General features: G+C 35.9%; 1 protein-coding gene across 13 annotated transcripts in view; it reads right to left on the bottom strand.

The window, feature by feature from the left end:
• ANKRD27 (ankyrin repeat domain 27) overlaps positions 1-13,785 on the bottom strand; it is a 49,377-nt gene that overhangs the window by 13,924 nt on the left and 21,668 nt on the right. For 12 of the 13 annotated variants that reach the window (XR_003925023.2, XR_003925024.2, XM_030025787.2 and 9 more), the window contains 9 exons: positions 10,760-10,852; positions 9,806-9,933; positions 9,265-9,347; positions 8,364-8,479; positions 7,481-7,573; positions 6,903-7,100; positions 6,522-6,581; positions 6,287-6,406; positions 2,605-2,649 (listed from right to left, as the gene is read on the bottom strand). Coding sequence is in view for 11 of the 13 variants with exons in the window: in XM_030025787.2 (XP_029881647.1) it covers positions 2,605-2,649; positions 6,287-6,406; positions 6,522-6,581; positions 6,903-7,100; positions 7,481-7,573; positions 8,364-8,479; positions 9,265-9,347; positions 9,806-9,933; positions 10,760-10,852 (936 nt within the window). In the remaining 2 variants the exon portion in view is untranslated. The remainder of the gene's footprint in view (positions 1-2,604; positions 2,650-6,286; positions 6,407-6,521; positions 6,582-6,902; positions 7,101-7,480; positions 7,574-8,363; positions 8,480-9,264; positions 9,348-9,805; positions 9,934-10,759; positions 10,853-13,785) is intronic. The other variant, XM_030025791.2, reaches the window with a different exon arrangement.

Below are 13,785 nucleotides of genomic sequence, written 5' to 3'. Positions count from 1 at the left end.
GACTACTTCTATGCCATACTTTAGTGACTTTGAACAAAGCCTTTATATGGCTCTAAGCAATATACAATGGGCTAAGACAACCGTTAACAGTCTCCACCAATAATGGTGCTATAATAATTTTCTACCAATTTAGCAAACAACAAACACATAAAAAGTACAGTTTGAGAACCTCCTCCATAAAATGCTGCTGCATAATTCTAAAACATATTGTGGGAATAAAGCTTAATCCTTTCTATACAGATATACCCTCCATACTGTCTCAAAATATCTCTTTCTCACTACAGACACAGAAAATTTACCAAAGTGGGCTAAGTTTTTTTTCAAAATGTGGAATTAGTTGCCACTGAGTCAGCTAATTAAAGTAACTGTCATTGATTAACATCATTATCTCCAATCTAAAGCATACTTGCTTTTGAAGTTTGCAGATGCTTTGATGGCAACAAAGGTTGTTTTCTGGCTTCCTGAACAATCACAGCGTAATACTATTTTATTTTTTTAGATCTTCCAGTTTCATAGCATTTTTTTTTAATACCTTCTCTTGCAAAGCTCAATTGGCTGTCACAGCGGAAATCTACAACAGCACTAATGACCCTACTGCTGCTTCTGTTCCTATGGAGACAGACCTCAGTCTGTCAGAACAAGATAAGAGTTTTTAAATAACTATGTTTTTTTAATAGATACGCAAACTGTAACCTTTGCCATCCAATTGGACAATTCTCTTTATAATGAACAGTTTTACATGAACTTGAGCAATGTGGAAAGTAAAGCCACAAAAAATAAGGTGATTCTGTCATATGAATGCACAGATTAGGTTTCTATATGCTTTTCATTGCTGATATCTGTTGAGCAGTGCTAGCTACTAATTTTCCAGCAAATTATAGCACTACATTTAATTTTCTTTAAATTTTTTTCATGATGCAGTTTAGATTTTCACAAAGTCTGTGAAAAGTTAATTGTAATACATTCATGTTTACTACTTGCCAGGAAGATGGTAAATATCACCATTGTATGCATTGCTGCTTCTTAAAAGGACTTAAGGGCTGACCTGGAAATAATTACTAAGATTAAGTTACATTGTAAACTAGGATAATGATATTTACTTAACAACTGAACAGTTCTTTCCTCTATCAGTTGATAAATTAATTTGTTTCTATCATCTAACTGGAATAAAACATGACAGAATCAATATTAACATGGTATGTATTTTATGATGCAGATTATCTATTTTATTATGACTGTGTGATGCTTCATTAGCATCTGTAACTCCTGGTACATATCACCTAAACAAATTTTTCAGAACATGCATCCAGCAGAGAAACCCTGCATTCTCACATGGGTTCATGATTTTGTTCTGTGAACTACAAAATAATTTAGAAATGTACAGCCTTATATATCTTTCCAAAGACAAAACTTCTGAAGATTTCTGTGTCATCTTCAATTTTTCAATAGAATAACATTGGAAGTACCTTATTGTTCAAATTTTCAGGAATAAAGGGCAATAGTAACTAAAAACTATGTCAAAACAGGTGGCAAGTATCACAATTTACAGAACATCAACTCTGAAACTGGTATTATTATAGCCATCAGCTATCCATTTGAAGTGAAATCCAAACTACAGGAAAGTTGTATGCCTCTGAGCTAAATTCTCTGTACTGACTGGTGTCACCTAAATTTCCTCTCTGTATGAAACATTAATAAAAAGGTATCACAACAAACAAAATAAGAGCTCATTTTCATTTATAGTACCTATGCATGATTATTACATGCAGTAAACACACAAAGAGTAGACAATATTCAAAGCATTAGAGAACCTGACAATTTAGGAAGTTGTAGATTTAAACACACTGTATTACTGGAACGCTTCTTAAGTCAAAAAACTGCAAACTGTTAATCCCACCATTCAATTTCCAGAACTGGTGCACAGCATTGCCGCTCCAGCACATGCATCAACTTACATACGAGAAAAGATACGATGCACTTCTGTGACATAGGCACAAGCAACTGGGAATAATAACACTTTCTATTGGATTTGCTGTCAAAAATCAGGTTTACCTGAAAACTCATCTATTTTGCTTTTTTTGTTTTGTTTTGTGCTGACTGCATATCCAGTCCAATATTGTGACATAAGTATACGTATCTTTTTACAGTTCTTCAGTGCATCATGCCCCCATCTAAGAACAGCATTTGACAGTGCAGCTCGAGCACCTGCAAGCAAATGAATTGCTCTTTCCCGCAATATTTCTTTTCAACATGCCTGCCCTGAATGTTGTTCTTCCCATGTTCTTTGCATCTCCTAGAGGTGACTATGCATACGTTTTTAAATGACAGGCCTTCACAAAGGAATTATTCAATTTAAAGTAACTTCTTTAGTGCAAGAGGTCATGGAAATGTCAAAATAATGGGCTTTAAAGCACTGTAGGTAGAATAATTTGGGGACATGGAGTGAATATTCTTTGCAGAAAATGAGCTGAATTTGATTAATTGTTGCTGAAGGAAGGTATTACCCAAAGCATTCCTCACTTGATATTATTTACAAATAACTTCCTCAATTTGAATGAGGTAAATTGGAATTCAATAATATTTAACAGCTATGCGAAGACTTACCATTTCCAGATCTCCATCAGCAACTGCTCTTAGGAGTTTTTCCACCTATGTATTAAGAAAACAAATTTATTTGCTTCGTTAGTATTGGTATTAAGCTGTACACAGAAAATCCTGTGTCCTTTGTTAACCTCCTAAGCTCCTGTGGTAGGATTACTGCTAGCCCATTTCATATTTATTGATAAAGTTTTAAAGGAAAAACCTTCTTCTTTATGAAATACAAAAGCTGTGCAAGGCCTGTGGCCATTTGATGATCTCTGACTTGCTTAAAGATAAACAGTACTTACCTAAATAGAGAACATGCAGTCCACACATAAACAAAGCCATGTAAGCTGATATACTTTATCATGCTGCTCAGCAGCAGCTGGCCATGCATTTCTATTGTGAACCTAACAGTAAAAATCCCTACTCAGGACAAATTTCTACCCTGATAAACACTAGTACTGTTTGGACTCTTGCTGAGCTACTATATGCTACCAGAAGCACAAAGGATGGCAGGTTTTATTTTACTATTTGAGGAACAACAGTTTAAGATGAAAAAGATGCTTTCCAATTGTTCACATCTGCAGATTACTGGTTTATTCCTATGTTAAAAACCAAACATTTACTTGATCGTAACTTGATTGCAAGTATGAAATTTGTTTTCTTACTTAAAATCCAAGAAGATGTAAATATCAAAGGGTATGCATTAGCAAAAGCCAGGTCTCTTCAACTCAGAGAGTTATTCCAGGGGACCAGCATTAGACCAGTTAAGTATGTGTATGCTCAGGCAAGCTGATGCCTGAGCATGACTGTTTGGTGTAGGTATTCTCCTGTTTATGAGCTCTGCAGGGGGGAAAGAGGCAAGCGGGGGGAAGAAGAGATGGAAGGTGCTCTGCAGTGTATTGATGCCATCCTCCTGATGCCTCCGATTGCTTGTAAAAGCAGGAGAATGAGATGTACTTGTCTCCTCGCTTCTCCTCTGATTCTCTACTCTCACATGGAGTTGAGACCTAACCTGATAGAAAAGGGCAGGGAGAGTCCATTAGTACTATCAATAGGCAACTTGACTGGCCTCTGCAGATTGTTGAAGATAATAAGCTTTGTGAAAGTCTGTTTCAGCATTATAGCAAATTATTCTAGCACTGTGCTAGAATCACCAAAGATGCTGCTGTGTAAACAAAGTTGTTTCACTATTAAGAAACATCTTCCAAGTTGAAGATGTCATGGAGTAACAGCTACAGTCACATTTCAATCTTTCTCTAGAAATTACTATCTTGCTGACTCACAGCAGTGTTTGGTAAAGCAAACAAGGAAGAATGAGACTAAAAGGAAGTTGTGTTTTACTGGTCTGATCTCTTTCTTCAGGGTTTTAGCAGAACAGGACACATCTACAGCTGAAAGATCAGAGGCTAGATTAAACCTCTCCATCCGTTTTTATCTCCTTTTAGGAAAGCTGCTAAGTTTTGTTTGATTTTATTACTACCTTTCTAATACAAGGTGAAGCTCCTTGAAGTCATGCACTAGGCACTCAAGGCAGGATTCCTCTTTCCTAACTTTGAATGTCTAAAAGTTAGCTGTCTAAATCTAAGCCAGTCATTTAAACTCCCTCTCTTATAACTACAGAGCAGAATGTAGTGAACGAATGACACTTGAGTGCAACTCAGGTCAAACTAAGCATGTCTGAGATTAATTCCTCTCTGGAGGTACCAATTTCTCTCCACTGACTAAGGAGGGAAAATAGATGTCTAAAGGCAAGACAATTGTCTTTCAGACGTCTGAAGTTAGGTGAGCTGAATCCCAATCTCTACACATATACATCTAAAATGGACTATATATACTAGGGAGATCTGTGCCTCCCATAAATTTCCCCTAATCATATAGGATAATGTCACCGGAGAATGTAAAGATCTTGATGATTTTCAGGAGCCAGTCTTATCACATACAAGATGCCTAACAGTAATAGCAAGTGACCCACAAGCTCTGATAATTTCTTTCCAAAAATAACAACTTCCTTACAGTTCTAAAAACTGCCTCAGGCTCTAGCAGTGGAGAAGCATACAACATCTGTTATGCAGCTTATAGATAATTTATTAAGAGTACTTAGGCCAAAATGTCTGCTACACGCATTTCCCCATCTTCCCAGTTTGCTTTCTCACTCCTCCATGGAACAGAAGTACCTTTCTTTAAATGTAAAAATAGATGAAACAAATCTACTGCAATTCACTCACACACTCAGTTTTTCTGTTGCTGAACAGAAACTGTGCAAGGAGTTATTAGTTTGAACAGAGGAAGTTCCAAATTTACATGGCTGGCTCTTTTACTCTCTCTTTTCTAAGTTGTAAACAAGCCACATACGAGACATACACCATGACTGGCTCATTTAAGCAAAGAGTTTAATTCACTAGCAGTATTGATTAATAAAGATTTAACTGCAACCTCTTAACTCATGGTCTAAGCCTTGAAGTCTGGAAAACTGACCTTAACAGCTTCCCATTACTTCCAGTGGCATTGCCTTCACGGAGCTCTCTCAGGATTACACCCTTGCCTCTTTGCTTAGTAAGAATAAGAGCAGTGAGCCCATGTGAAACTTGGCAAACAGAAATTAACTAAAGCTGGATTACTGGAGAAGGTCATTAACCCCAAGAATCTAAGGTGTAAGCTGCTTGTAATCTTTTTCCCTGGTTTGAACTAGTCTTAGCTCTTGGGTGTGATAAATTTGTTCCTTTAAGGAAAAATAAATCCTTGATCTATGAGGTGAACTTTTATGTATATTAGACCATATTCAGAGTGCTTGCCTCTGTACAAACAGGGAGGTACACTCCTACATTCAGGCTCTCATAGAGTAACTGATAATGAAGCGTGAAGTAATGTTGTCCAGTCAAACTTTACATCTTTGCATTTCCTGAACATTTTTAGAAAACAGAAACTTTTGACAAGAGAAGAACCTTTTAATAGCAGGAAAAGGAAGAATCTGAACGTAGAGGCGATACGGAGAGACAAAAATACTAAGGAGGTCAATTTGGAAAAAAAATGGAAGAGGAAGACTGGGAAAAAAATAGAGAAGCATCAGAAGGAGTGGTGATATGACAGTCTTAGGAGGGGATAAATGGAAACTATGGATCTGAAGTCCCACATGAAAAAATTCAGAGGACGGCACTTTGGCTAGTGTGGACAGAGCAAAATCAGCAGAGACATATGTGCAAGATATTCAATATATAGTGTGTACTTCTTCACATGCTACAAAATTGATTTCCTACGCCAATTTTGAAAGCTTGTCTTAACATTCTAGTTTGTTAAGTTGTCAGTATGCCTGTATTAGTCTCTTCTCCCTAACAGACTTTGTAAGCCAACGATGGCATTTAATTCCTGGACAGGACAGCAAGGTCCTTGGGGCGCTAATTGCCATTATAATTCTGTAAACCTGAACAAGTTCTCAAATTGCATAGTTAACTGCAGTAAATCTAACAACTACTCCAAATATGTTTTCAATTTTTCCCAAGAAATAACCAGCAGAGCAGTTGATACCATACAAAAATAAGTGTTTAGATACTGAGATGAGAAGCACCTGAGGATAGCAGCATATAATTTTCCAAACCAGACAGAAGACTATTCCTGAAGAACCAGTTTAAAACAGTGTTGCAAAATATCACCTTTCTAGCTTCCTTCACTTTGCTTATTGTCAAAACTTATACCTCAGTCTTACCTCTTTATAACTATTTTTTACTTCTTCTTGCCTTATATCAGTTGATGCTGATGACAGGCTTGAGATAGATGATCCTCTGCTGAAAGTTTCTGTTGAGTGCTGAGGAGACCTAAGTGGTGACTTGAAGTTGGAAAAACAAAAAAACCCAAAACAAAACACCCAGAAAAAGTTACATATCAGATTAAGCAGGTTAAACATAGGCAAAAAAAGTTTAGCAACTTGCATTGGTTGTTACCTCAGAAGCACTCTGTCCTCTCTCAAACGTTAGATAGTTTAATTCCATCAATGACAAAATCTGCATAAAAATATTAATAGAGAACTAATGTAACTTCACTTAAAGAAGAATCTACTGGCTGAAACACAAATTAGCTGACAACCTAATATTAGTAACAGATTATGACCGAGCAGATTAGAAGTACCCATTTACAAGTTTATGTTCTATACCACAGACTGTATTCATGCTATTAGATTTAAAATGAGACCTTTCTTCCTTAAAGTGAAACATACATTTTCACTTTGATAGTACCAGACCACAAAATCCTGTTAGCAGGTAAGCATCTACATCTCCGTGGAATTGCATCAGAAAGAAATCAGGCTAGAAGATAAAGAGGAATACCTTGGAATTTAATGCACACTGTAGGGAAGTCTCCTTCATCCGGTTTTGAATTTCTGGATTTGCCCCATTTTGCAAAAGCACTTCTATGATCCCTTGATAGCCCCAACGAGCAGCTATATGGAGAGGAGTATCTCCCTTTTCATTACCAATATCTAGTCTACAGGAATGCACATCATAGTAGACTAAAGCTTTGACGCACTGGAAAGAAAAGGAAAGCTATCAATAAACTATAGTATTGTCTCTCAATTCATACAACGTTTGCAATCCTAAAAAGGTTTTTTTCATTGCTGCTCATATAATCCATTGCTTAAAGGGCAGGCTTTTACAGTTCAGCGTCATTAAACAAAGAGTTAAATAATTCAACTAAATTTGCACAATACTACTATCTTTAATGTGAACGCATAATAAAAATTCCTATGAACTACTGAATAAAGTCCTAATTTACAGCATTAAATAGTTAGCCTCCAAATCTTTTTTATTTACTCTTTAAAACATGTAAGTTTAGTGCAAATTTGCATCACAGTTTAATTCCATTCCATTAGAAGGTCCATTTAGTATGTTACAAAACAATTACTTACATCCTCATGACCATAAGTGCAGGCTAAATGAAGTGGAGTATTTCCATTATTGTCCTGAACATCAGTACTTGCCTTATAGTGCAATAAGAGAAGCTTACAAGGAAAAATAAAAGTAGACATTTAAGTGACTAAAAAATTAATGGACAAACAACTGTTACTCTGTAGATTCCTTTTGATTTCTAGCATGATGAAGCACTTCATGAGAAACTAGCTACGTCTCTCCTGTTTCAGACACTACTCTCTTGGCATTACAGGACTGGTTTTGCTCTACCCTAAGAATTAAAAAAAAGCTGCTTCTTACATATTCAGAGTTGTCATTGAAAAAATGAATCATCTACCGCAGCAAACATTGCAATACATATACTACATGATAATTTATCCTGTATTTTAAGAGCCTATGTAAGTGAAGACACAGCTTAATTTCAACAATGCTAATTAAAGAATCTCACATATATAAAATTCAAGTACACAATAATTAATGTAGTTACACAGTCTACCCAACCACAATGTGAAGTCATTTAATTCATTCCAATGACTGCAATGGCTCTTCTGTCTTAATCAAGAGCAGAGATGTTAACAGGTTCTCTATTTATACTACGTACTAGAGATGTATTAATAAAATGGATGAATTATCAGGCATGCATAGCTGTCAATTGCTTGGTTATTACAAACGGGTGAAAACCTTGCAGTATAGGAAAAAATAAAATAACATGCAAACTACAGTGATAAAAGACCCTCAATTCTGACAGCATACACAGTTCTGGTAAAAGCTTCTCAGAAGACCTAAATGACAGTAACAGTAGAACAGCTTAGTAAGAGTCATATATTTATTATTTAGTTTAAGTATTTGTTTTTATTTCTAATTAAGCCTTTTGGTGCTTACTGTAACATTTTGATATCCTTTCTGACAGGCAAGGTGAAGTGGAGTTGAACCGTGATAATCTGTAGCATTGACGATGGCTCCTTTGGCTACTAGTAAATCCACTAGTGATGTTTGCCCTTGAAAAAATGCAAACATTAAAAGAAAGAAGTAAACTTTGCACAAGAACATTGCTACTTTTCAAATTCAAACATGGACTATAAACTAAGATACCCTGCATTTCTGCATACCATGTTTCTATATACTGTATATTCACTTCCTTCCCATTTCTTTTTTTTTGTTGCAGATTACTCAACGTCAAAGCTCCATAAAAGAACCTCTAGCTAAAAGCAAGCTATGCTTGTATCTTATGAGTAAGAGAAGAAGAGAAAATAAAGCCCTGTCACACAAAGCACTCTCCCATTGGGATTCAAGAAAATAGTAAAAAAAAGGAAATTATTTATTAAAAAAACTCACTAAGAAAATTAATACATCTTCTAATAAATGTAAGATCAATGGCATAATGAACATTACAAGACAAGAGATGGTACAGATCTACCATGCATAGCCAGCTGCAGGAGAGAGAAAAGATTAATGTCTCAATCTGCCCGTTCTTTAAAACAAGACTGGTTTCTGACGACACATTTTTACTTTTTTCACAGCTGAAGAGCAAACTACTGTGGTAATCGCTAAGGCAAAAGTAAACAGCCAGCAAACAAACAAACAATAACTTAGCCATAAGAAACAGAGCTTAAAAGAATATACAATAACTTCAGTCTGTGCCAAGATACCAGGTTCCATAGCAAATAAGTAAAAAACAATTTAATGCAAAATACACTTTTTAATGTAAAGTTGGAAAACATGCTAACGTAAAGATAAGGAACATAAGGAGTAGAAAACACTAGTGAAGAAAACCAATACTCACCACAAATAGCAGCTATATGAAGTGGTGTATACCCCCGGTCATCTCGGGAAAATGGAGTGATAATGGAAGGATCATTCAGTTTCCTTTAAAACACAATGGTTTAAAAGCAGCTCAGTTACCCATGCAGCAGCGGTAAGGAAGAGAGAAAGAGAAAAATTGCAAAGGCCAACAAAAACTGATTTTGGAAGTTTTTATCCTTTATCCTTTCACATAGACAAATTATTCTATACAAAGTTGTACATTTTGTTAAGAGATGCGGTTGTGCAAGATATGTAAGTTAGGTTCAAGAGAAGAAACATTTCACACCACATTTACCAAAGGACATACAGCCTCCATCACAAAATTGGCTGGTTCCAAGGCATTCAATACTCTCCTAATATTTCTTCTGCTTTTTCAAACCACACGAACGTATGTTCTCTACTACATCCTGAAGTGTTACCAACTTCCTCTATAACCAAAAGCAGCACACTTTCTAAAGTGAATCTTAGATGAAGACTTTTACATAGCTTTTTGTGTATTTGTGGAGATGAAAAGTGCTTACCCAGAAACTAGCTTCTCACATTTGTCACAGTAACAGAGCGGATGACACATTTTCTGTACAGTGTCTTTATCACTGTCACCTTGACTTAGTAATCGCTCCACTTCCTCCTGATTACCTGAAGCAATATGCTACCAAAAGCCAAGAGAAGAAAGAGAATGAGGACCCAATATAAAAAGCCTCCTTTTAAGGGGGGGGGGGGGGGGAACAACCCACAAAAAATAGAGTAATTTACTGAAGCACAAAACAAAAGGAACCAATTATAAAAGACATGTATTCAAGCATTAGAAAGCAGAAATGAACAATGTCACAGCACAAAACCCCCTAATGGGCAATCAGTATTAAAAAGAATCTGTTCTTGGCTTACTTCATTTTCTATAAAAAATTAAAACAATTCCTATTGTTCTCTTTAGACTCAGTCACGAAATTGAGTTCCCTCTGTGCAAAAACATTTCTGTAAAATTACTAAGTCTCTAGCCATAAGCTGTGAACACATATAATTAGAAGCTCTGCTTTGTGTCCTTGTATAGGCAAAATTCTTTTAGAATGACAATATGATATTAACATATAATATGAAGTAGCTGTCAGGTGACCACATTTAAATTATTTCAGAAAACCCTTTCAATTTCAAGCACTAAAAGCTGTGAGAGACAACTAGATAGTAATATCACATCTGTGCATTAAATGGGCCAATCAATACCCACAGTAGTAGCATTTCATCCTCATTTGCTTCCATATTTCGTATAAGATGCTGAAATCCATAAGATTATATTAACTTGCTAACGTTTTGGCCCAGAAATGCACTAGATTCAAACCACACTTTTAGCATCTACTAAAACACATTTCACAGTACTAATGTAATTAACACTGCATTACATTTCAGAAAATCGCAGAAAGGGAGGGATATAAATGTCCAATACATAAGTACATACATATTCTGCCATAAAAGTTATTAACCTTAAATAAGCAGTCTATTGGAGTAGCAGACATCTGGGACAACAAGTTCATCCTTTGTCTTAAAAGCAGCTTGTCACACAGTCTCTCAGATTCCTGAAAATAAAATATATAGATTGATTATCTATATACTCATTTACAGGCAAAAGTAAAGCACCTTAACAGTGGAATTAACTTTTAAAAATATTAAACACTGCATTTGCCACTTATGAATTATCAGATGCACATAAAACCTAAGTTAGTTTCACATTAAGGATTCTGAGACTTGAAAGACCGCACACCTGTTCAAGAAAATAGTAAGTAGATGTTCACCAGAATGTTCTTTTACTGTAATTCTCCATGAACCAACTGAGCATTAATGAAATTATGGTTGTACCATCTAAAAAAGAACACAGCAAAACTAGAAAAGACATTAAAAAAGACAACAAGAACTGTAAGAAGTGCAATGCAGCTTTCTTACGAGGAGAAATTAGGATTCTTCACTCTGGAAAAGTTTGACTTTGCCACAATGGTCTACAAAAACCACAAAAAATTCAAAGAAAACATGTAAAGAATCAAGATTCAATATTCCTCAAAATATAAGAACTGGGATGTCCAACAAAATCATCACACATTAGGTCTGGGGAGGGAGTGGCGAGAAGAGAGAGGAGAAAAAATGTTCTCTTATTGTAGAACTCATTGCTACAGGAAGTTGCAAAAATCAAAAGTATAAATGGACCCAAAAAGGCATTAGACAAATTCATTTAAGACATGTCTACTGGTGGCTATTAAAAAAGATGACCCTGATAAAACTCTGACTCAAAGACTCTGTTGAACTCTCTGCTACTTGCTGGAAAATAAAAGACCGTACCAAGTGAAGCATTACTCTGTAGGAGACTCATTCATATAGTGTTTCCTACTGGTCACTTCTTGAAAATTGGAGACTGAGCTAAGCAGATATGTAGCACAACTCTCACATCAGTACTTCCCATTTTCTGAGAAATCTGACGATACAACTTCAGGATGTACCAAAGAATACATATCCTTCCAAAACTATGTGAAAATTCTTAAGTAGAGTCAGATTTTGAAACAGCAACATTGAACCTCACATAAAATAAAACCAACAATGTAAAAAAACCACTTTCTAAGAAAGTAGATGGAAACAGTCGCACATAGTTGATTCTGATCAACCACTGCTTATAGTTGGCAGTGAATATAATTTCTTTGGATGTTGTTTTTGGATAATGACTATCTCCCTAGAAATGGAAAGACTCCCAGCATCCATCAAACTGAAGACCACTGCATTTAAGATAAACACCCATGTATCAGATAAACTTCGATGGTTTAGTATCTGGGCTATAGCTTCTGCAATTAAGCCTATGAAGACCAGATATTAAAAAAGTAAAAAAAGTCCAACTCAGCTCTTAACAGTAGTAAGTCAGCATAAAGTTTAAGAAACTAGTGAACTACAAATAAACGAGATCACTTGAACACCAGAGTTCAGATTTTCTAGAAATCGGATCACTCAAGTTTCAAAATCAACCCAAATGCCTCTCATAGAGCTGTCTAAAAAACCCCTCCATTGTATAGCAAATAATGTTGTTAAAAACATGTTTGTGAGGTCGAGAAATAAAAGTTCAGACCTGTACTTCACAGTAAGTTGTTTGTATTTAGATATGTCAAGATGACAAATATTCACCAATCTTTTCAAACCTAAGTACTTTAGCTAAAGATACCCAAGTGTATCTTTTCCGAATTACAAGGCAGATAACACTAGCCTCCTTGGATAGATTCTTCAGCGTGATCAGGAGTAACTTCCCTAAGAAATACTTGATCAAAAATGTTATTAACTAGAAGAAAATGTTAAAGCTTTACTGCTGATACAAGTTTCTGAAGTCCAATCAGAATTTCTAATGCAAATGCTCAGATAGCTTTATACTTTCACTATGGAGAATCTAAGTAACCACTAGCAAGACCTCCTGTACTTTTAGTACTGTTCCTTCCAACAGTGTATTTTACAACAGAAGTGTCCCCAAGTGGAATAATTATTTCAAAGAGTGACTTAAGACAGCAATCCTTATGTAGAGGTATTATTTATTATATAAATCAGAAAAAAAAGAGTCTATCCCAGGTGAAACTAGATATCCTTGAAAGCAAAATACAAAATGGCAGAAGAATCAGGTATCGGTTGAAGTATTAAGCAAGTGTGGGCCTTCAAAGACAAAACTTGCTTGTACCTGCTTTAATTGCACTCCAGGAATTTAAAAAAAAAAAAAAAAAAAAATTGCTTTGAGTGGGACTCTCGGTTATTTTAAATCTATATTGTCTAGAAAATACACATCCAAACATTAATGATCTTTTCATCTAACACTACTCTCTACACTAGAGAAATGAAATATTTGTACCTATGAGGGTATACTTGTATAATAACCTATCCAAGGTGACTTTCACAGATTACAGCTGATGACTTGGGGAAGTTATCTCCACACCCCCACCCCTCTAAATATTTTTAGCCTCACTTTGTGTTCAAGTCTGCCTTTCCTGGCTTCTCCCACCTGCACTTCCTCCACGCCAACTTCATTGCCACCTACAGCTCTTTCCATACAAGAACCAAAATGCTGCCTAGTCCCTAGCGGCTGGCTCTAACTCCCTACTTTATACCTTACTTTAACCCTCTGAACTAGAAGGTCTTACTACACATTATCTGTGCGTAGGAACATAACTAAAGTCCTATACTTATTAACTGGAATTCTAGTTAAATAAAGTTGACAACTCCCAGAAAATAAAATGGAATCTTTTGTGCCATCAGTTACATGCTCCTCTCCTCCACACAATCAAAATATTTCTCCAAGACTTGCATGACCTTGGGTGAAGGGATTTGGCAGGTGTCTCCTAAGTGCAATTTTCTTGATGACATGAGGGTGATAATATGCCCATTATCCCACAGGGTACATCAGCTCCCTGCTGAGTTTTCTTTATGTAGTTAGCTTCATTAGGGATTGGACAACAGCATTACTCAGCTGCCAGAAGCTCCATCTGAAGCCAGCTAT

This window comes from Aquila chrysaetos, chromosome 9, assembly GCF_900496995.4.
Source record: "Aquila chrysaetos chrysaetos chromosome 9, bAquChr1.4, whole genome shotgun sequence".
NCBI lineage: Eukaryota > Metazoa > Chordata > Aves > Accipitriformes > Accipitridae > Aquila > Aquila chrysaetos.
Note: the sequence above shows the minus strand (reverse complement) of the source record. Positions and strands in the feature narration are given on the sequence as shown.